This window comes from Sycon ciliatum, chromosome 5 (genome assembly GCF_964019385.1).
Source record: "Sycon ciliatum chromosome 5, ocSycCili1.1, whole genome shotgun sequence".
Taxonomy (NCBI): domain Eukaryota; kingdom Metazoa; phylum Porifera; class Calcarea; order Leucosolenida; family Sycettidae; genus Sycon; species Sycon ciliatum.
In genome coordinates, this window is record NC_088647.1 from 5,749,953 (window position 1) to 5,775,192 (window position 25,240).

Here is a 25,240-nt window from a genome sequence, read left to right on the forward strand (position 1 = left end):
CTCCCAGCGCGGGTCTCGAACTCGGGACCTTGTGATTCGCAGGCAAGCCCACAACCACTCAGCCAAAGCGCTGGTGTGTATACAGCTGTAGCATAATGTACATGTAGCTCCACTGCTCTTGTTCTCTCCATTCGCAGGATTCGGGCTTGACCATGGGGGTGGTAATATGGGACATTTTCAGTGCCTCTGATCACACTGCTGAATACATACATGTATCCGTGTTGAAAGTTGACAGCTGAATAACAGTATGCACAGTGACAGCAAGGTTATGATGAGTTCGGGTTGCTTGACTGCATGCAGTCGTGCTGGGACATCACTTCACGGCCACGCGGTAAAATTGGTAAAGCGGGGCGAACAGGAATGGAAATAGGATTGCGAGACCGAACAAGCTTAGCCGGTCTTCACATACCCAATATGCGGACCAGTGATAAGTATTTACTTATTTTTTAAAGATTGCATCCGTTTCATCTCAGAACTACCAAGCCAGCTGAAGAACACAAGTATCATGTCGCAGCATCGTTTCCCGCAACACGTACCTGTATGCGACCATTCACGGACAGCCCGCGCCCATACTTGTTCAGATCAGATCAGAAAGCTATCAATGTATCAATTTTATCTCACTAAGCGAATTTAAAAATTTAAAAAAACATCCGGCATAGATACCGCACTATTATAAGAAAAGCACACGCAATTGCAGTGTGTCACGACCACAGTGGTATGTTTGCACTGTTTTCGCAACGTTGAGCATACACGTACAGCTGAGCTAAACTCAAAGCAAGGGCCAAATTGGCTAGGGACATTCGGGGATAAAAAGTGGAGCGTTACAGGCCGGAAAGTTCTGAAGTGCCCCCTGACTGCAGAAGTGAGAGCACCAGCACAGGGGATTTCCCTAGGGTATAATGAAGAGAGAACAGTATCCATCACCAATAAGAGATCGGCGATACGGGGGGTAGATGAGCCACGGTGCAGGCACTGGCTCAGCATGGAAGGAACCCAACACTGCAGCTTACGTGGCTGTGACGGGACAACGGTTGATATGCTCCACCTGCGCGTGACAAGGACAGACTGCGTGGAAGCAGATGGCGTAGAGCATCGAACAGGCAGGACACGATCACTGCCTTTTCTTCTGCACTTTCTTGCTGGTGCCTGAGCTGGGTGAACCACGGATCATGGATGAGGTGGCTCGCAGCAGAGACTTGAACAGATGGAGCAACCTGTACAAAGAATACAGGAAAAAGTGAATAACAGGCACGAGCATGGAAGCACGATGGGGGCCCAGCCATCGCATACTATGTAAACACTGTAGAATCATCCTGCCAGCATGTCGGTAGATTACCACTGTGAACTCAGCTTGAGACACTGCGGCTAGTTTCACAAGACTGGGATTGATTACAGCCGCACCACAATAATATTGTGTAGTCCAGGACCTGCACAAAGTGAAAGTCAACGGCATGATTATCACCACGGCAAGGTTGTGTGACCAAAACTGACCATACATGTAGCAATGGATAGCACTTAGGTGTACACCGTACAGTGAATGGTGAGTTGCTGCTGGTCATGCTTCAACAGGAGATGTCACTTCATTTAAAAATATTGGTCACATGCATAAATGGGTGTATGTTCGTTTTAACACAAGAGCTACACAAAGGAACGCAGGGCTTTTTGCTGTAACTCCGAGTTGTCATGGTAATAACCAATCATCAGACAACCTGATGTCTGCTGATTGGTTGTTACCACGGCAACTTTGTGTTATGACAAAAAGCCCTACGTTCCTTTGTGTATCTGGTGTGTACTACACTCTGGCCATCACGGACATTGAGCACTCTAGCAGGTCAAAGCACACTGCATCCATGTTTGTTTTTCAAAGGTTGCGCCCATAGCCACACTGTGAGAGGATGCTACACTGGGAGAACACTGCATACAATACATTGCACTCAAGTGCGAACATATGCACCAAATCGACATTGTCATTTTGAAACTCTGCAACACCTTACATGTACGCGGTCACAAAGACGCCGGTGAAGAGACCGGCAAAGCAGAACCAGAAGACGTGCACGGGCTGCGGCTTGGAGACTACCGGCGGACACTTTGCCACAGTCTGGAGACAACAAGAAACATTGTGCATACATGAAATACATGAAGTGCATAACCATTCTACATGTGGTAAGTAAAATATTTTTTCTAAGAAATACATGAACAGACAATCTGCGAGGAGACAATACTTTAAATTAAAGCTTTGAATAGAACGAAGGCCGCAGGCATCACCACACAACATGTAACTTGTTCCAAATATAGGTGTACATGTATTGTTATTTATATACGGAATCGATTACTGGTCAGGGCCAGCGCCACTGGTACGGCTGGTATGGCCATAGCCGCACCAGTTTTATCAATCCCAGCTTCACAGATTGTCCGTGTATGATCAATTAAGTGGAAATAACGACTTAACTATCCTCACTACTGAGTCGCCCTCCTAAACTATTCTTCGTGTCTTGTGAACTACTGTGCTAACTGCATACAATGGACTTGAACCTGTAGCTAGCGGTATGTATAGTGTATAGCCAGAACAACCAGGTGTGGTGCAGCATAGACCTAGAGGTGCATCGCTCCATGACACAAAATGGGGCTGGGGGGAAATGATCGGCCCTGCAGTCGACCTGGGGCCGTACCACCCCTCACTGAGGAGCTGGCTCCAGGGCCTGCTGTTCCGATCATCAGTGGAATGTACGAAACTAAGGGTAACCAATGAAAGAACTAAGTTCTAGTTCACATCACAAAATATAATTCAAACACATACGTGCCAGCAGGCAAAGCTCACCGAACTCAGCTCAGAAACGGTCACTGGGTATGAGAACTCCACACCATCAGCACTGTGTGCATTGAAGGTCACCTTGCCCTGCGTCATGTGACACACACACCAGAGAAGAACACAAAAACAGTGTATATACATGTACATGTACTTACACACACTGTCAATCGAGAGCACTGGCCTTTTCAATGTCTAAACTGATTTCTTGGCAATAGGGAGGTTCCGGAGTACGATTTTTCGTGCCAAAATCCGTGGAGGCTCTACGGATTTTGTATACGTCGTTTTCGAGCAGTGAAAAGTTCCGGGGTATGGAACTTATGTGTTTGCCGTCATTGCCTAGGTTACGATCGCAAACACGTCACATTACCCGCGCTATGCCTTTTTATTTTGAAAATTTGTACCGAAATCAAAACTTCCCGCGAAAAATCGATGTTTCTCGTACCAAAGTTGTACGCGAAAAATCTTTCTGCACCCGATGACGCAAAATCTCCATACGAAACATGGTTCGTATGAAAGCCAGTCCACACGGATTCTCCGTGCCGAAAAATCGTATGGAGCACGCCTGGAAAAAATCCGTAGCGCCCATACGGATTTTGGCACGGAAAATCGTACCCCGGAACCTCTCTATTAAAGAGTTTGGTACCTTGATAGTGTACAGTCACATGCTTGTGCCTACATACTTGACACAGTACATACATGTACATAATTTGGCCAGCTGTGTGTGTGTGTGTGTGGGGGGGGGGGGGGGGGGGGGGTATTCTTCACAACAGCCCCCCCCCCCCTCCTCGACATCCTAGATCCGTCAATGAATTACGTTGCCAACCAGAAGACATCAATAAATCCACATACTAAGCTAGAGTACTTGTATTATCTTTAAAAAATACACTGGTAACTTTTCGGCACAAGAATTTTGTTGGTTGTGCAAGCTACCACCAACACATGCTCAAGCACAAATAGATTTCTATGCATAATTGCCACGTACCTTTTCATCTTGCCAGTCAAATTCCAAAGTGCCAAAGTTCTTCTTGAGAAGCTGTGGTGAAACCCTGTACTTAGATTGCAGCACAAGCCTGTGGAATAGTGTTAACAGAAAACAACGAAAAACAAACAAAATTACAAAACCTTGAGGATGAAGAGGTATTTTTTTAGAGGTGGGCACATCATCCTGGCAATCTGTGGATGACCTAGACCACTGAACAAGTAGACATGGTGGCACCTGGTTGCAAATGATCGGGTCAGAGCTCGCAGCTCCATATTAAATTGCCATCCTTCTTCGTTACCACCTCTGTCCACTCCTCTCTCTTCTCTTAAAACTCTATTCTTCCAAGCAGCTGGCTACAAAATTGCATGGTGAGCTCCGCTCCACAGTGAAGCTTGGACATGGGTAATACGACGGTTCATCAACCGTGTTGAACAAACGGGAAAATGTTGCCCAGGGCACAATGTTTCCAGTATGCCCGGAGCGAATATACTGTAGTGGCGCATCGGAAATAAGGACATTTTTGTTTGGATGCTAGAGCGTAGTTGTATCCAAGCTTCATCGTAAGAACATATTTCTCAGTTTGAATAATACAACAAGCACATTTGACAAGGACACACTTACTCCAGAGTGAGATGGCAGAGCTTGTCTAGTGGCGGAATACCCCAGTTGAGACAGGTGTGCGTCATACCGCTGGATGTCAGCTCATGAACGGCATGCCCTGCGCACGGGACAAGCGGCATACATGTACACACATCAAAGGAACCACCTTGTGTCAGTAAGCATCTGGTCCGTGAGAGTGGCTTTCACTGGCATTGGATGTACTCAATGTCCACGGATCACCCTGGGGTTTCAGAGGATACCTGTACTTAAAGAGACCGCAACAGAATACAACAACCCCCTCACTACAACACCATCCCCCTAGGGTGGTTGATCAAAACCACGTTTCATCTATGCATGCACATGCAAACTCTTAAATGAGTGGTCCCTGTACACTTACGATTGGACTGCTCGGATTTCCAGCAGTTCACTTCAGCATAGTGAACATCTCCAGACAGCAGGACAACCTGCCATGGAAACAAGATAAAGAGACGCAAAGAAAGGCTCAAACAATGTCACATGAAACAGCCGCAAAGCACGAGGCTATACACTCAACTCCATCCGTGTACTTGCTGCATGTTAACCGTAGGTCGCTTGAAATACATCATTCATGGCATTATTTTCTACTGTCGTGAAAAGCGGAAACCGTCTTTTCCTTTACTTTCCAATCACCATAGAGCATGGTCATAGAGCATGGTCATAGAGCATGGTCATAGAGCATGGTCATAGAGCATGGTCATAGAGCATGGTCATAGAGCATGGTCATAGAGCATGGTCATAGAGCATGGTCATAGAGCATGGTCATAGAGCATGGTCATAGAGCATGGTCATAGAGCATGGTCATAGAGCATGGTCATAGAACATGGTCATAGAGCATGGTCATAGAGCATGGTCATAGAGCATGGTCATAGAGCATGGTCATAGAGCATGGTCATAGAGCATGGTCATAGAGCATGGTCATAGAGCATGGTCATAGAGCATGGTCATAGAGCATGGTCATAGAGCATGGTCATAGATGCAAAATCTGCATACATGCACAGTAATGTGCAGCATTTTGCAAGGCAGTGAGTGGGTTAGCTTGAGCCTCCTCAAGTAGATGGATATCACCCACGATTGTGCACCGTCAAAATTGTGAAATCTCCCAGACCATCTCTTGCGAGTCCATCCCAGCTCATATCACCAACACGTTTTCTCCAGAAGAGAATGAGTCCTTGTCATACTGTCACACTGACCTTGGGGTAACTGCCGATCAAGTCCAGCAGGCGGGTACGACTCTTGAGATGCCGCTCCATGCGATCCACCGTGGGTGTGTCAGAGATCACCTATGTGTGGTTACATAGCCACAACAACAGCAGCGATGACGATGACGACAACAACAACAACAGCAGCAGCAGCAGCAGCAGCATCAGCAACAACAGCAGCAACAGCAGCAGCAGCAGCAGGAGCAGCAGCAGCAACAACAGCAGCAGCAGCAGCAGCAGCAGCAGCAACAACAACAACAACAACAACAACAACAACAACAACAACAACAACAACAACAGCACCAGGGTCAGTACATACCAATGAAGGGCTGCACAACAGAGGACAACAAAAAAACACTTTTCATCCTCAGGATATCGCACCTCAAAGTTTACAGTGGAGGATGAACGCAATATGACATATTGCGTTCATCCTCCACTGCCTGGTACATTGTATTGATACCCCATTAGCTTGCCTTGGAAGGGCATTGAGCATTCAAATGGCCATGCATGTGCGAGAATATGGGTGTGTGTGGGGAGGGGGGGGTGTTCTTGCCTGCTTGAAAGCACACCTAGGATACCCTTCCGGTGGACAGGGTGGTGTGTGGTGTGTGTAGAGGCATGTGCGTGTACAGTACTGAGGTATAGGTGTTCATTGAGGTGCCTGCATAGGTGTTGGTGCGGTTGTATGTGTTGTATGTAGATGTGTGTCAGCGAGATGAAAAAGGAAAAGAAATTTATGAACGCACGGAGAGCAGGGGCAGGAGATTTCGAAGACGGAGAAAAAGCGACACCGAAGAACGCACCGTGGCAAAACAGTGGGTCACAAAAGAAAATCGCCGCCACTGCTGAAGCACAAACAAGCGGCAGTAAAAGTTTGTACACCGACATTTGATTCATGGCAGACAGTACAGGATACATGAATGTGGTGCAGTGAGGCAGGTTGGGTAAATAAGCTGATACTCTATGTCCATGTACATACTATACTACATACATACACACTGAACCAGCAATGCTTATTTTGAAATAATACAAACTGTTCTCCCTACCCCCCCCCCCCCCCCCCCCCCCTAGCTAGCACACATGTATCAGCCAGTTTACAACCCAATTGCCATGCTGCAGCCGCAGTCGTCCACAAATCAGAATAGGAACAAACAGGTTGCATGTGTTGAGTTTTGCTATCACATTGCCAGTACTGTAATACACGGGTCCTAGACCCTCATCCCCAGACCCCACAGCTACCCAGCTGCATGGGCCATCAAATACCCAAATGCCCAATATGTACCCACAGCACAAGTCCATACAAGTATCGGGTTAATTTAAAAGCGTGCATTGGGAACACATGGGAACATGATTTCCGGCCATGTGTAAGCTCACAGCAGACACACTATGATTATGATACATGCCCATACCCCTGCCCAGGGATTTCATTATTCATAATGCGTGTTACCGCAACCCCGCTGTAACAATTCTTGTATTGCCATTGCTGACTAGCAATACAACACCATTTAACAGTGTTCTTGTTGGGAAACTAGAACACGGCTTGCTGGAGAATACTGGGAATAGCTACCCAGCATGTGGTGTTAATAGTGTATGTGCAGATGATTGTGAACTTACTCAATACATGTATAACTACACTAGGCCATGACACAGAATAGACTGAGCATAATTGGTGGATCCGATGGCACAAACACACACACACACACTGCTAAGAAGCAATTCCTGTTCCTGTTCTTGTTGCTAGTGCTATTACCGTGAATGAACACATAGATTCCCAGGATTACGGCTCATGTTTTAGTAGTTACTCCATACACAATACATGACTACTTGCGCTGAAGCGACACAGGAGTTCAAAGTCACCATAGCACTGCCGAATGCCAACAACACACCAGGAGGCAAACAGTGGAGTTGGAGAAGTAAGTTCAACAAGCAGAGCAGAGCATTTAACGACAGCTAAGCAACCAGCTGTTTCCCAGTTACTGACAGCTGCCCTGGAAAACATCACCAAAAACCAGTACAGGGCTGCAACATGCACACTGGCACCGGTGCACCATGGAACCTAACTAACTAGGTCAGCACTGACAGTGACCATGGCGACAGTGAGCTGACACATCATAATAAACCAGTGCATACATGTATACGGTGGACACTATACACATGTTACATAATAAATTAACGTTACCATGGTTACAGTGTATCCGTATAGATTGGTGATCATGAAGGTGGCTGAAATATTAATTGGGCTACTAACGTCAATAACCCAGTCATTTCTTAAAAGTTTACTACTGATTAATGTAAAACCCCAGGCATCGCCAGGCCACAAACTGTGACAAAGAACTTCTTACGCTCGAGTACGTCCCACATGGATGCCTTGTTCTATGATACAGGACCAGAGTGCTTTCCGCGGAGGCAAGTGCGCTACTCAGGATCCAACACCTGTTGCATTCATCATGCTGCGCTCCATTGACGGCAACTTCTTGTTTCCACAACTGCAGAGAGACCCACGGATAGAGCCCAATGCCAATGGCTGCTACAGAAACCGGGTGGAACCTAATGTCGGTAGGACAATTGTCGCGTTAGAAATTCAGATGTCACAATTATTTTACTACAAACACAATCACGGCCGGTTGGCACAAAGGTTCGCTGGTGCCAGCATTGCCGATGGCAACTTGAACTAACTTTACGCTTATTATACCTCTTCCTTCGTGCATGACAAGCACAGAAAGTAATAGTTGGCAGGCTCGGAACAGCCATAAATCACAAACTGAACTGAAGGATGTACTGAATCAATCACCGGTACTCCCAAGCAACAACACTAGCTACAGCAGAAATCAGCTGTGGCCAGGCTGCACACAGAGATGTCGACAGCCTAGAGCCTTACACTAAGTGACTTCACTCTTCAGTGACAGCCTAATACAGGTCACGTTGGAAACGGTCAAACAGAACTCCAAATGCCACCAAAATCATGTTCACGATTTCCTCTACTTTTTTACCTCCTTTTTTACCAGTATTTCTTCTGTTCTCCGGAGACCTTCGCTTCGGAGTCAAGGATCGTGCTTCGCGGTTACCAGGTTACTTGTCAGAAGGTCGATGAGTGCATGCTGGGCGGAAGATACAGTCAGGGCTCAGCCTATCAGTCTACTCGTGGGTGCTGTGCTACATGTACTTGAAGTACAAATTATTTATGTCTTTACTCACTGCCATGACCGGATCATCGATCATGAGGTTCACAAATCACAATACACGTTACCATGGTTACTCGAAGCCTTCTTCAGGAGGAGAACATGAGTATTAAAAGCATTCTAATATTTCCGCCAGCTTGACGCCAGCTTGTATTGTAAAACTGTGAAGACGGTCATTCGTTCAGTACATCAGTTACACGCAGACAATACAGAGAAGGCCAGGCGATTGTCCAGCAGCTGTGACTTTGAGCTTCACACATACAGCGATCGATCATCAGACAGAACGGACCAACACTGTCCGAAATACAGTACAACAGTGGCATGTAGATCTGCATGACATCATTGTACTGAGCTCTAGTCATCATCATGGTCATGTAGACTGCTGCCCTATACATGTATCATAGTAGATCTACCGGGACATGAAGTGAATCAATACCTGCCATTTGGGGCGAGGGGACAATACAGAGGCCTTTGCTATGTTTGGGTGGTATTGTAGAATACAATGCAACTTGAACTGTCACACATCATCATTCATCTATATTCTAGTTATTGTCATCATCGGTTGCACCACGACCTACAATGTACACTATTGCCAGTATTGGTTCACTTCTACACATCATTGTAAAGCAATTACCATGTTGGTTAGTAGCTCCTTGGAACTGGAACTGTGGCCGTGTGGGAAGAACTGCCCAGGCTGAGAGTGGTGGCTCGTTGCAATGTACATGTAATTCAAATGCTACATGCTCCGTTCCAACTGGCTACTACAAAATGCTATCACGGAATCGGGGCTGAAGCATCGCCCTCCATTTTTCGTTGACAGGACACACCCGACCTTTGTTACCATCCAGCTCTCTGCGGAGATTGGATGTCACATGGTTTACATGCCTTCAACTTACTTAGCAACTCAGCGGGAAGTTCTATAGATCATGGTCAGGAAACACACGCACGGCGTGATGAACAAACACGCGATCAAATCACACCAATACGCAGTTCCAGTACGGTCCAGATGCACCCTCACCAGGAGTCATGAGAATTCCACATGTGTAGCCTAGGAAGCACACCATCGATCACCCTGCAGCCAGTGCAGGCCTAGGCCCAGCACGCGACCAGACACTCAGCAAAACAGCACTCGACCAGGAAGCCTCTCCATCTGATGAACAGTCCTAGCAGAATCCACTTCTAAGTACCACTATGGAACATTGTGTATCACCGCTTTTCACACTCGCATGTTTCAGTGACAGGAATCTACCCCCCCCCCCCCCCCCCGTACGAGATACTAACGGGGACTTCTATCTTGCGGAAACTAACTCTACCCGATGACAGTGATCAATCCGATCCTACAGTCCTCCGACCATCGCACACCTTTTGCCAAGAGCACATAAGCTCCCACTCTTGCTATTGTCGGAAGGTGGAAATTCAACTGGCTTCCGGACAGCACTTCACGTGCACCTGCTGCTCCTGTGCAGTGAACGTTCTAGAGTGAGTGTGTGTGTGTGTGTGTGTGTGTGTGTGTGTGTGTGTGTGTGTGTGTGTGTGTGTGTGTGTGTGTGTGTGTGTGTGTGTGTGTGTGTGGTGTGTGTAAGCCACTTCAATCAGCTGTGTGGTGGATACCAGGCTAAAATTAGTGGCGGTCAATTCATCAGCCTTGCAAGCTGTTGAATGGTGTAATCCCACCACAAGTTGCTATGTCTAACATAGCTGTTCGCTATCATCGCTTCCGCGATGGGCAGATCTGAGCCTGCCTGAGGTCTGAGGTGTGTGTGTGTGTGTGTGTGTGTGTGTGAGTGTGTGTGTGTGTGTGTGTGTGTGTGTGTGTGTGTGTGAGTGTGTGTGTGTGTGTGTGTGTGTGTGTGTGTGTGTGTGTGTGTGTGTGTGAGAGAGAGAGAGAGAGAGAGAGAAGAAGGTATCTGTTTTGTTTTGTTTTTGTATATACTTTATGTAAGGTGGGAATCAAAAGATGCACAAAGCTAGCGATACTTTTAGGGAAGGCTATAAACCGTCTTTCGCCATGTCATCAAATATCGAGTCGAGCCACACTAGTGCCGGTACATGTACATGTATTGTAAAACGCTACAACACGTTCTGTTGCCACTTTCTAGTAACTCCTCTCCTGTTTTTGGATATAAATGACTGTATTGTTTCTCCATGTAAGTTCAAAAACGCCATTCACTTAGGTTCGGGAATAAAATCGACTCATCCGCCAATCAGCCAACCAACCAACCGACCATCCAACCAACCAACCAACCGACCATCCAACCATCCAACGGTGAACCAGCCAACCATCCAGCCAGCCAGCTAACCATTCAATCAACCAACCAACCACCGTGACTTTGATCCCTTTTTTGAACAACAAGGTTGAAATAGCTAGCTGTCCGAGATTGAGTACAACACCAATCAATGTACATGTAGCATGTCCGAATCTACAGACGGCAGTAGTCGCGGTATCATTGACGTCACGTTGCACTATGCCAGAAATGATTCAAATCGGAGCGAGCCTCCTGCCGGCGAACAACATTCATAAAGGCGTCAAGCAGCTAAAACCGTGAACATGACATTGTTCTCATCCTTCATTGTCGACGATTTCGAAAGCAATTGAGTAAGCACTGGTATCTTGCAACTGAACTGACCATTTACTGGCACCGATAGGTTGGTCAATACATTTTGGGCATGGTCCAGTGAGAATTGTTGATTAAGCTAACAATGAGTTGCGTTGGATCGATAATGGTGGGTTGTAGTAGGCCAGTGGCATGCGAAAATGCTGATCTGAATCGGAGAGCAGATCTACTGGTATGTATTGCTACGTGATATGAATCAGTTGATGGCTGAGGGCATAATGGTAATCGTTCACGGTGTGGCATTCAAAGGTGCATTTCTACATACACAGCACGTCCGTAGATAAAGAATACCATTCAGTTCAGGACAAAGGAGGCAGCAGCACGATAGAAAGAGGCATAGAACGAGAGCATATGAAACCGGTATGACTGGAGTCTGATACATGACACAACTGGATACAATACTGCTGCTGCACTCTGTTATGTTGGATGGTCTTATCTCGCATTCTCGCAACGGACGGACTTTTCCACAGATTGCTGAGCATTAATGAAAGCCTGATAGAGGCTAGGGTACATAAACTACACAGACTGAGAGCAAGTAATTCATGCCATGGTGAGGACGGGGCACCATAGCCAGAAACACACGCACAAACCATGGCATGATGGATTGCCTCCATGTTCCTAGACTCACCAATCCCTGGCACAATTCGCAGACATGATCGCGTGGACACTTCGGCATGCAAGCTAGTGAAGGTCAGAGTCAGTCGATCAAAAGAAAGGAATTCGGCGATACCCTCTGGACAGGCGACGTGGAGATCATTATTCATTTCCACATCCCATCAATAATTATTTCTTTCTATCGATGATCCACGTGAATCGTGAATGGGCAGAAGAAAACCTTCGCGCGCGGGTCCTTGCTTACAATTGAAGCGGTGATATCCGAAGAATGCAGCTCGCTCTACTACTGTACTACTAGTACCGGTATACTGTTTCACTAGCATCTACACGACACTGTACATCTACAATATTCTTTCCAGTAGGAGACGCCTCGACAGGCCCATAGCCCTGGCCTGGGAGGTCAATCCTTTTAGACAACAACAAAATACAAAATCCGACGTGCACTCATCGATCATGTTTCCTTCTCCACAACTAAAGTAAAAACTAAAGTTACTTATGTAGATCTACATGACAGTACTAACTAGACTGCAGGAGCAAGATTGCAAACAGGCTATGCACCCACGAGCACTGCTGCTTTCTTTTCAAAGGACAAATTTAAACACGCAGGTACAGTGTAGTTGGATGAATAGTTGGATAATAGTACACAAGATGCCGCTGCGGGAATCTCTTCACCTGCATTCTTCCCAACAACTACCCACACCCGACAAATGTCCTACCGTAACAAGGTAACCCTGGTACAACAAGGGAGCTAAAGCAAACAAGATCTACAATAGAGACGCGTGCATCCTTGTCGCCCTTCATTTGCCGGCGGCAGAAGTGGCTTGTGTGTCCGTAACTGGCCCGTGCACAGGAGCTTCAGAGAGCACCAACTCCTAAATTGCACATTTTTTGCTTTCTAACGACTGTAAACACTTCTCCTTTTCCGAACAGGGCGGAAGTGCTTGAACGCGCAGACGGTGTGCATACAACAGGGGCGTGGTGGGTACAGTCACGCACACAGAGCAAGATCTAAAACTCACGTACATGTACATGTTGTACATGCCTTGATACTCCTACTACATGTTTATACTACTGTGCAAGGGACCTTTTAAGTTAGTTAGCCCAAGAGCGGCTGCAGAGTTACAGCAATAACTCCCTGGGGGTTATCATTATGTACTCTTGGTTTACAGCCGACACTAGGAAACCGTGGTCCACACACATCCTAAACATTTCAAACTACAGGGTGGGTTGCCAACCTTCCACACCCCATAAAGGCATAGCACATTGAATGGGGGATCAGATACTAGCATGCGGGACGATTGGGAGAGAAGGGACATACTCAGCGCATGCCATGCCTACTGCTACTTCATGCTGTTATTGGTTAGAAAGATGGAGCAAGCATTATTGTACATGTACATGACAATGATGACATGTAGGTGACCGACAATCACTACACGTAGGCTACTAGTACATAATGTCATGGTCCTGCATACCACCCCGGTCCCTGGGTCCTTATCCAAGGGAAAAATCAGCCATGACACAATCATGAGTCAATACGACTTGGGTAAAGATCACCTGATCCTCGGGGACTCTCCTTCCATTCCATACACATGCCCTTTATCTGTATGGCATCACCTCAATTAACGAATGAAAGGTGTGTTTAGTACTGTTTGCGGAAGGGGGATCAACAACGTCTATCATGTATTCTGCTCATATCAGGCAGATCGGTTGCTTTGAAAACTGAATAGTCGGAACCAGCAGTATGCAAACCCAGGAATATACACCAGCTGGCTCTCTGCAGCATTGGGCGTGTAAATGTACTTGTATTTACACAGACCCAGGGATACCCATACAATGCATTGTATGTACCGGGGCCTCTCAGTTCAATCCAATAGTCACTTGGTAACAGTGGCAGCGGGTTGAAACATGATCGTATACTGGGAGTACATGTACATGTAGCTTCGTATTGGTGTGATGGCGAATCAATTGTCAACCAGGATAAGACTGATGGGGAATGGGTTTCAGCTTGATGCCAGTGTTATCAGCGCCATCCACGGGTATATCGCAATGGTGGACGGATATGACTCTATGAGCTATTCGCAATCTTACAACAGTCAGGGGACCACTGCCCTTCTCCACAACATGGTCCTTGCGACGATGCGTGCTGGTTGGCACCGTAGCCACTGCACTGGGGCATGGTCGTTCCCACCACCAGTGCAGTGCTCCGTGGAGAGAGGACCAACTGCTGACTAGCACCATCGTAACATGGTGACGAACAACACCCCATTGACCGTATATGCGTGTGCCAGGATCAGCTAAATTGAGAAGTAATTAGTTCTTCTCCCAAGCAGCTAACTCATCACCACCCATTACGACCATTGGTAGACGATTGCGCAAAACACCACTGCTTGAATACATCTCCCAAAACACGCGTGAGTCATGAGTGGCGTTTTCGCTAGGCAGTTGCCACGTAGGGGGTTTGTAGTTGAAAGGCATGATGACAAGAGCGAAAGAAGGCAGAATACGATGCGGGAAACCCTGTGCCACAGTGATGACGATGATGACGATGCCAATAACACGGAATGCTCCGACATCTCAGCCAATGGTTTGTTCGTTGTACCATCGCGAGATGGCCTGATTCGCCATCCGTGTAGTATTCATTCAGTGATGAATACAATCATCTACACATTTTGCAGACGAAACCCGTGCACAAAGGTGTGAGTCACAGCAACAATCCAGTAACACCCAGTAATAGTCATTGTCCTGAGGAGATAACCACATCCAGTACCTTTCCAGTGCAGTGGACTTTCGGCACGAGAATAGCGCTGCTCAAGTGCCCATGCACACACATTATCGTCAGGGCGATTTTCCGGAAAGTTGGGTATGGGTCAGATCGGAAAAGGTGACCAGCGCGCACATACAATAATATGGTGCAGAGTGCAACACCTGCCACAAGTATCACGTGCCACAGAAACTGAGAAAGGAAGCTGATTGTCGTGGATAGTGCTGTAATAGTGAACGAGCTAGATAGATAGGAGATAGCGTGATCGTAGCAGAGTAGAGCCTCTTCAGGGCTCGTGATTCTTAGAATGTCCACGTGTTGTGTGGATGCCCATGGGGCCCGTGTATATGTAGGCAACCTCTGGCAAGCACGGCAGAGCATTGGACAGTGCGTGGTACCCATGGTATTGACGCGACAATACGAATTGAAGAGGGAATGACGTCACAAGGAGAAGGAGCTCCCTAAACGGCTAAAGTACTATTGTAGTGTTGAACGTCTGCGCTGCACAATGATTCATGACGAGCCTGGCGATTTATTGATCATACCTTCTAGAATTCTAGAGTATTCGATATTCACCAGCTGGCTACATAATGCATACATGTGCATGTATACCGGTATAAACAGGTTTTAAAGAGCCCCTTAAGGCCTTGTGCATCGTATCGCCTGGTAACTGAGAGTGTGAGACAGAGGGCATGTGTTATGGAGTATGGTGGCCTCGCGATTGGAATGTTGACTCTGAATGACCATCCCCTGCCCTCCCCTCCCCCCTTCTGAGCAGATGTCTTGATGATTCGATCAGGCAGAAAAGAGCTGTCTTGAGTGGCTCTCAACAGCCTCTTGAGCCTTGTGTTCTTATGGGCAGAACGAATTTCTCGCAGCCATGATTGTGTCAAGAGTGTCCTTTGTACATTATGTACGAGCCTACGAGGCCAGTCTTGACACAATCATGCCAAGACTGGCAAGAGCAACAACACGACTGTAGACACTAGTGTACTGTCTGTATTCTGCATTGCGCATGTGGACGATCAGGCATGTATGCACATGAACGAGAAATTGTGCAGTGCAGGCCACAACAACACGTATTTCACGTGTATGGGCAAAGAGGCGGAGCAGGAGGATGAAGATACATGTACCCCCAGAGATCCCTACTACAGTACCATACATGTACATGTACATGTACGTCGGGCAGGGCTGTTCCACTTCCAACATTGGGCGATGCATTCATTTACCTAGGTTCGACCGCGCGGCTGACGCCCCGCCATTATTATTTTATTTCATTAAGTGTTAATCAAAGCAACCCTTCAGTTTTGCATGCTAGCAACGCAACCATGACAACAAGGAGGGATACGAAACGGATCAGGGACTGGTTTCGTTGCTCTGGAGGCGACCTGCCGGCAGAAAACGTGGAAGGGAAGGAGCAAATCACGTCATACTCCCTGCATGTGTACTTCTAGATCTAATTCTACATTAGCTATTTTTGTTCAAGTATTACACAACATGACTGATGTAGCTGCATACCTGACTAGTTTAGTGTGGCGGCTGGCGACAGTGGCTCTGGCAGCCTACAGTTGGGACTACTGTACATAGTTCATTATTGTACTGTCAATACGATGCTACGTACAATTGAAGATTCCGCAAGGGCTGGTTGCAGTCTGATGTGGAATCTGAGTTACACGAGGAGTGGACGCTCTATCGACTGTGGCTGGTTATAGAAAGGTCACTGTTTCCGAACACAGTGTCCTCCGCCTTGTAATGCTGTCAACCAACAACATGATGTCAATACCTGGATAAACGGTAGATACTGGTAGGGATATGATGACTGGAAAGCTGGGATACAGAAAGATGGTAGCAACGTGGTAGAAGGGTCTCTTCAACGCCAGGCGATAGCATAGGTCATGCGATGAATAAGATACTGCAGCCACTTGGATTGCTGGAGCGACGGTCCGGATCCGGGAGCATGCATACGCAGAGCCACAGGCACAGGGCTGGAAAGTAGAGGTCGAGGTGACGGTTGGGCTACTAGACATTTATACCTGGACACCACCACCAGTATTATCATAGTCCTTGTTTCATACAAGCATAGTCCATCTACAAAGAACAATGTAGAACTAGTTTACTACATGTCGTACACCATGGTAGTTGGTACACGGCGGGTCAAGGACAAGGGTTATTCTCAGAACACTCAAGCATACATGTAGGTCTGATAATCCGTGTATTAATGACTAATGAGTGATGTACGGAAGGTCATACAGTACTCATGCTCCTACAACGTCATAAGTAGATCCCCATACATATACATGTACATGTACATGTACGTAGGCTCATACTCTTACCAGCCAACACTAATTATGATACATGTACACGACTATGTTTGGGACGCTGTAAAGCCAAACTATTAAAAAAAGGAGAGAGAAAGGGTACACGGAGGTGTGGTCTACCATAACGACATGTTCCCATCATCAACCGTCCATCCTTCCGGAAAACCATCTAAACAGCGTCGTGTGTATTCTCTTAGTCACTCTACTGCACCTGACTGTACTTATTACAGACAATGCGGGCGTATGTTAGTAGTAGCCTGGAAGGACCCGAACACGACACAGTAATATTACATTATTAGCATGCATGTACAACTCATACAGCTCGTTGTTCTTGGCACGAGTGCACTGGGTCCTTGCCGTGTTAGGCAGCGGCAGCACGATTTAGTCACCATTGTAGATTCTAAATTTGTTCAAGGTGTTCTTAAAAGCATGTACATGTACATGTACATGCATGTGCCCGTACTTGTGTCACACAAGACAGGATATGGCTTTATGGCGGTACGTGGCAAGGCAGCGGACACACTGTACAGCCGATTACAGTATTGCTGCAGATGAAACCTCCAGGCTAACCAGGCCAGCAAAGGACAAAAGAAGAGCCCACGAATGCTCCCAGTTCTACACAAGCCTATGGCGATATGGCACACAGTGTCTGTAAACAGTAGAACCACTGACAAGACATCAGCACCATCTACATCTACATGTACATGTACTCATAACCACTAAAGCTCACCCTCAACTTCTAGTACAATGTACTGGTACTCTATATTCTAGTCTAGGCTCAACCGCCGCCCCCTCCCCCCCCCCCCCCCCCCCCGCCAGACACACACAACAGCCTTACACAGAATGCCAGCGGCCTACCCAGTTGTGTGTACAATGTACTGAACTGTACACCTAGTCAAGCACTGCAGAGACGACATGACTACATTTAGACTGTACATTTGTATGTGGGCTGGAGGTTAAACAAGTAAACGGGAACAACGGAGGGGGATAGTTGGAACGACATGATCCCAGGAATCGACACAACTTAAGTGCTTGAGCATGATGCTATGTCCGAATAGGGAAGCACCCCTGCGGTGAACTCAGCGCAGAAAGGGAAAAAACAAGCACGGCCCCATATCAACTCTATTCCAGCGACGGTGTCCATCCCGATGCTTCCAGTTCGAGTGGCCTATCAATGTATTAATCTCATCTGCCCTAAAGAGTGGCCATCTTCACGGACTTAAGGTCATGTACATGTAGCACTTAATACAATAGTGTCCAGTTCGGACCCACCACGATCCCAGCACTGCTGTCATAATCAGCGCACTTGCCAGGCATTCCTGGACTGCTCTTTGTGCCACATCTCCCCATGATCAAGTGACCTTGTTGTAGTCTAGTGCTGTCATCAGGTCATAAGTATGGTCTCTTGCGTCTTGGCCTCTACAACATAAGTATTTTGTAACAGTGATTGTGCTTGCACCAGCATGGAATGGGTAGGATAGGGGCAAACTGCATGCCATTGCTAAAGCCATGTTTGTCACATAGACATACATGTATGCTAGACGTCACTGATTTCCAGCCGCCAAACAACACGTCATGATTCTGTAGACTTACTATTGTATTACTCAATACGCAATCACGTTTTAATGCAATGTTACGTAGATACATGTAGCATGGAAGTTTTGGTGTGGTTCCACTACTAAGGATCACGTGATCTCGAAAGTACAGTGTGATGTGACCTTGAAGACAGTACAATATACCCGTGTGTAATTCCGTGGCTGTTCATAGAGACCAAGGGTGCTGAACACATGAACTGGAATATCATCATCATCACCATGACTGTGTACATGTGTATTGACAGTATCCCCCCCACCCAATCCAAGGGTCGTCCAAAACGCGAACACAATACACTAGACCACACTGTCACTATACACGTCCACAATCACGCCCTCTGCCGTTGATGCCTTGCCGCCGATTATGCTGTTCACTAGACTTTACACAAGACTCATGTACTTCTATGACTGATTTCACAGTTTGGCACGGCTTCTGAAAAGTGAAGGCAGAAGGCAAAGGAAGAACCCAGCTGAGTACAATCACTGTGGATGGCATGATAGGAAAACGAGCAGAAACCAGCATTGCGACATGTCGGAGACCAGCAAGCCAAACAAGACACAGATTCAGGTCAGTGGCTCTCAGGCCACGGTGCAGCTGTGGGGAAACTTCCAGAGATCAGGCACAGAGCATAACCGGTACATACCAGAATACACCGGTACATACAGGTATATACAGTACCACCCTCACGGTCCGGTCCGTGATGGAGAACAAAGGAAGAGAGTGACACAGTAGGTGATTTTCACTGGCAGGGTGGCAACCTTGGCATTCATCTCTGCGGTGCAGGACACATTCATCCGAAGCTGATTACTCATACGTGTCTGTGCATCACGCTTCCTGTCAACTGAACTGGCTTGTGAGTAACTGCAATATTACCTCATGTCATGATCACTGTCAAGACCTCGCTGGACAGGTTACCGGTCAGAAGTCATACGAAGTGACGAGTTGCTTCCTCATGTACACAGACATGATGTGGCCGTGGGCGCCCTTCTCGGACATTCCCTTTTCAAAGCCAAAGGTTGGTGGGAGTTACGCAGCATGACCTTCACCAGCAATGACATGCTTTCGAGTCTCAAGACCCGTGACTTCAAGTACGAACATTACAACTCTATCATGCTGACGAAAGTCCACAAAGGAGAAGGGTCTCGAAACACACACGTGTACGAGTAAAGTGTGCTTAAGTTAATGTAGACTCATATCGTCGATTGCTGTTGCGTCCGGGACTACACTACTACAAGTATAGGGAGTATGACGACAGCACCTACTACAGTCTACTGTACACGCTCATCACCTGATTTTACAACTGCAATTACCAGCTCATTATCACCTGATTGGACACTTCTCTTCTCGATCGAGGTAGAGTACAAGGTAGAGCTGGAGAACTGCGTGGTTAGCATGATATGAGCTCATACAATGTAGCTGCGCCAGAATCGTGTGGAACTTACTTTGCAAATCACCAGTAAACAGTGTCAGTCTCAAGTGATGCCTTTATGAGAAGCAACGCTTCTTCCCCTACCCATGCACATGTGTATATCAGCGACAAGCAACACACGTTCCGGACACGACTGCTACTGTGGCTGTACGTGCACCTACATGTACATGTATGTGCATCTTGCCCCCTCAGCAAATCCACTGATCTGAAGGTACTACTACGTAGATGTAGCAGCCTGTACTGTAGCACTGTAGCACTGTAGCACTGTAGCAGCCTGTATCACTGTGTATTGGTGGAGTAAACGTGTGTATTGGTGGAGTAAACGTTCCGCGGAAACACTCCATAACACTTTAGGCAAGGCTAGTACTAGTAGTAGAAGAGGACACTTGGGGCCACTTGGGGCCACTAGTGGTTGGAGAAGTTGAAGTAGCTGGATCCCATGTAGCAGGCATGGGTGAAGACAAATACACTTGAGAAGGATCAAACACGTCAAACCTGTCCACACAAACACTAACCACAACAACAGAGATGTGCAGTTTGTATACCGGCCAGGATGAGCGTGTACGACAGATTATGCTGTCCAAAACGTGAGTGGATAATTGTTATGTACTGCGCCAAATGTCAAAGACCTCAGCAGTGAGCACTCCAAGTGAAGAAGAGGTCAGCACTGCATTATCTCTGTACACGCGCGCACTACATGTACATGTACATTGTACACACAAAGAAGTGGACGTGCCTGTACTGATGAGTGATGATAATTAATTTCCCCGAAGAGAAAACAACTAAGCTCAAGCTCCAGTGAGGGGAGCAACCCCCTTCCCGAAAACAACTAAGCCCAAGCTCCAGTGAGGGGAGCAACCCCCTTCCAGAAAACAGCTAGAAGTACCGGTATATGTACGTATTGTACGTGTACGGTGAGTCACATGATCCTGTGCGATTCTGCAGTCAACCCGTCACCTTTCACTTCAGATTCACTCCGTGCATAACATACGTGAGCGAACACAGCCTGCAACTAACTACATGTACCTGTACTTCAGGATTGTACAAGATGACCTTGGGTTAATTTAAGGTCAGTGGATGGATTACGCTACATACACATTACTGTCGGAGCGAACGTCCGGGATTTTCAAAGGTAGGGAACACAGTGTCAGAGGGTCAACGTTCCACGAATCCAGTGCTTCTGCTGCTGCTGGGGCAGCAAAAGTACGTGATTTCCAGCACTGAAGTACAGCTGTAGCCCGAGATGCAGGGACTGTCTTTCATTGCTATCCTTGTGTACTCTCTACACAAGGTCAGGGCTGCAGAAACGACCCGGAGTAAAGGTGACAGTCTATTTATATCGACGAGTTCCCAGGCAGAAGCACAGAGCCAATGAATGAGCACATCGCCGCGGCAAAGTGAACATTGGTGATCCTCCAGGACGATGTAGGCTGACAGTAGTAACTTAGAGCATGGGAAGTGCTAACAAAGGCGAATAGCATCCACTCATCCATAATGCAAAGGTCAGAGTTTCCGCCGAACGTGAGAAAGCCCCAACTGAGTGGAGTATCCGCATTGCAAGAGGTGAAATCGAGTCCCTAGAGATCTAACGAAAACGCTATCTAACGTTGCACCTTTACCATGGTATTCGTCTCTAGATGTTGCCGTTTGGCTGTACAGTCAGTGTGGTCGGAGTTGGGGGCAAGCGTAAAGGTCGGGGTAGTCGCCCTTCCACCTGCAAAGTGGCGGCATTGTATATCTGTATCGTTATGCAGAAAGTAAGCACGGCTTCTTCAGGCCCCGACAGGATACAGGATTTCCTGAGGAATCGTTGCCTGCTTTGCGACCATGCATAGCGATTCTACCAACATCACCGGACAGGCGGTAGCTCGCACACAGGTACCAACGCCAGTCATTTGGCTTGCTGATGATCACATCTCTCATCTCACAACTTCCTCCATTATCAGCTTAGAGGGAGAGTACTAGGTATCCATTATCACTATCCAATCGCCAGAAGCAATAGGGTATTCTGAAGGATCTGGGTCGGGGACATGACGGGATGAACACTGCATGTGCCAACGCAAATTTTCAACTTGAAGCACTTGGGAAAGCTCCAAGCTACACATCTCACATGACCGCAGACCACAGCAGCTGTACATCAGATACGGCCAAGGATCCGAGCACAGGGCAACGGTCTCTGAATACCAGTTATGGGAGTAGGCAACAGTGCCGCTGAGACAGTGAGAGGACAAAGAACAAAAGAAGATTCCAGGATATAGTAAAACCAGATCCTGGACGTGAGCTGGTCGTGTGTCAACCATTCTGTTCTGTCGAAGCACTTGGGAAGTTCCAAGCTACACATCTCACACTAGTGGCCACAGACGATAGCAGATTTACATGTACATGTACATCATTGATGGCCAAAGATCCGAGCAGAGGGCAAGGGTCTTTGAATAGGCAACAGGAACACTGAGACAGTGAGAGGACGAAGGACAAAAGAAGATGCCAGGATATTTTAAATGTAAAACCAGATCCTGGACGTGAGGTGGTCTCAGGAAGGTTAGTGCAGCGGATAGAGAATGGCATGCGGACTTACGGGCAGAAGGAATTAGGGGGTCACACTGCTCATCATCGGGCGATTGATAAGTAGGATGTCTACTCAAAATCTACGTGTATAGACAAGAATGCATACGTCAGACAAGCGGAACTAGCGCTGAAAGTTTCACCAGATCCACCAGTGAAAGTTACGGCAAAAGCGAACAAACAGTACATGTGGTTTTGTGCGTATACACCAACTCACTGGTACAGCTAGACGAACTGCCAAGTGCCAACATACCGTCGATAATATCTCAGTCACGAGTACATCTACGAGGGACGTGGATCATGCTGGACAGTTTTAGGACTACATGGGACCGCACCCGAACGAGAGCAAGACACACCCAGTGGCCATGGGTCTGCAACGTGCTTTAACTTAAGGAAATGTTTATGCAACGTTAGTTCCCAGGGAAGATATGTTTACCTGACCAGGACATGCGAAACGATGAAAGAATCCGAGTAAAGAGACAAAGTCCAGTGGATCTCTGTATACTTGAAACTCAGCGTCCTGGCCACCAGGAAACAATCTAGATTTGGAACAATCACGCGTCAGCACGGACCGGGCACGACACAGTGATCACCAATCGATACACACCACTTGGCCCTGCATAGCACTGTTGTTGTGTTATTGGCACAGACTTAGAGCTGTGGGTTTGTGGATTGTTAAGAACTCAATGCAATCATGTACATACACACTGATTTTCAATGGTCCTCGATCCTCGCCCATGCAATCACGTACACGTCTGGACTAGAGCCAAGTGAAGTGCAGGGGTGCCATTCCTTTTCCTAGTCTGCCAAGTACATGTACATATACGTTAGTTTCTCCAGACACGCCAGTGTCCGGTAGGCTGTAAGACTGTGCTGTATACATGTACGTTATCAGTCCATATCCGTGCGCTGTGTAGTTAACTAATGTTTACAGTCACGTGACGGATATATCATCTACATGGTGTATTGTAACCGTAAGTGGTGATTTTCTCAACATTGGGTCGTGGAAAACACTGCTGTAGCGCTGACGAAGCCCATGTACGGGGAAACTCTGCGTTTGTCAGTGCATGTCGTAACCAGGTGGTGCACAGTGTCGAGCTGATATTTACACACTGCCACTGGTTAAGTGATACACTCACGACACAATTACATCCTCATGCTCAACACTCGTACACTCGAAAGCGGATACTAACTACATGACTGTACATGTATTCATTGCAAAATGAACAAACGCACAAATTCCAGTGATTCCACACATTGGCCAAGAAATTCCACTGAACAAAACAGTTACCTAGTACATCTCAAGTTTTCACAGCAGAGTGACAGTCTGTGTTGATGAACAATAGCGGGTGTTTGCATAGGCGTTGCAACCAAAGTGAAATCCGTGACTGGCACAAGTGACTCACAAACTGTGACGTAACAAGTCGCTTTTCATCATATCGGGTTGCAAACTCCGGAACATATTTCTACCATAAATGGCCTTGGAATGGCGGAAATGTGCAAGAAGGAAGCCTTGGTTTGCAATGTCTCACCACACCATCAAACGCACACTGGCAAAACTCACACGTAAACAGAGTATTACCAGAGTACCACTGCGAAACAGAACTAACCAAACGTTCAAGGCACAGCCCATGGCACCACTCAACATGTTGTGGCTTTCTAGCTCAGGCAGTTCTTCCGTTTCAGCCACAATAGATCCAGTGCCATACCGACACGTCTAACGACTGGGCGATGAGAGAACGCACAAGCTCCGCTCTCATTTCAGCACACTGGCGCAGTCGATGATGTCCTTACTCGTACCGGTGCGTTCAAGAGAGGAGGACATCAGGGACAGGAACATCAGATTCCCAAACTACACTATTGTACATTGTACACATGTAATTGTTATAGCGGTGATTGAAGTGTAAAGAAGTGTTTGTAACATTCCTGGCAAGTAGACAACCAGCACGTCATGACACTGGCACCAGGACTCCCCTGGCACACTGTAGTCAGCAGACAGTGCATGCAGACTGCAGTGTAGTGGTAGTGTAGTGTAACTCTCCCACTGGTACCAATGTACTACCAATGCCATGCCAATGGCAATGGCAATGGCAATGAAGTCACAACACAGTATTGTACACACACACACACACACACACACACACACACACACACACACACACACACACACACACACACACACCGACAGTGCACACATTGTGATCGCCATCCATTCTGATTTCTCAACGTAAACAGTCACACAGGATTCATCTACGGACACAGTAGTAGCACTTGGCAGCCCGACATCCCTGGTGCAATTCACCTTCTCTACTACAGGTGTTTAGAATAGTCGCAAGCAACCAAACCAGTAAACATGTACATGTATTCAGGTTTGTTATTGCCTAGCTACAGGGTCCGAAATTCCATGGAAATAACGAAGGATTTGGAGGACCAGGGAGACAGCTACCAAGGGATTTTCCGGTGCTTTCGCTTCGAAGACACAGCTCTTGCGGGCCAGAAGACAGATAACATCAAATGCTCGTGGAAGTCTTTCCAATGA

The 25,240-nt window shown here is 47.0% G+C and overlaps 1 protein-coding gene across 1 annotated transcript in view; it reads right to left on the minus strand.

Moving 5' to 3' along the window:
• Positions 1-215: 215 nt before the first annotated feature.
• Positions 216-25,240, minus strand: part of LOC135817326 (uncharacterized) — a 110,603-nt gene continuing 85,578 nt past the window's right edge. Inside the window, exons 7-13 of the mRNA XM_065330494.1 lie at positions 5,621-5,710; positions 4,789-4,855; positions 4,413-4,509; positions 3,792-3,879; positions 2,819-2,896; positions 1,995-2,098; positions 216-1,214 (exon numbers count right to left, since the gene is read on the minus strand). Of these exons, the coding sequence (XP_065186566.1) occupies positions 1,112-1,214; positions 1,995-2,098; positions 2,819-2,896; positions 3,792-3,879; positions 4,413-4,509; positions 4,789-4,855; positions 5,621-5,710 (627 nt within the window). The 3' untranslated portion in view covers positions 216-1,111. The remainder of the gene's footprint in view (positions 1,215-1,994; positions 2,099-2,818; positions 2,897-3,791; positions 3,880-4,412; positions 4,510-4,788; positions 4,856-5,620; positions 5,711-25,240) is intronic.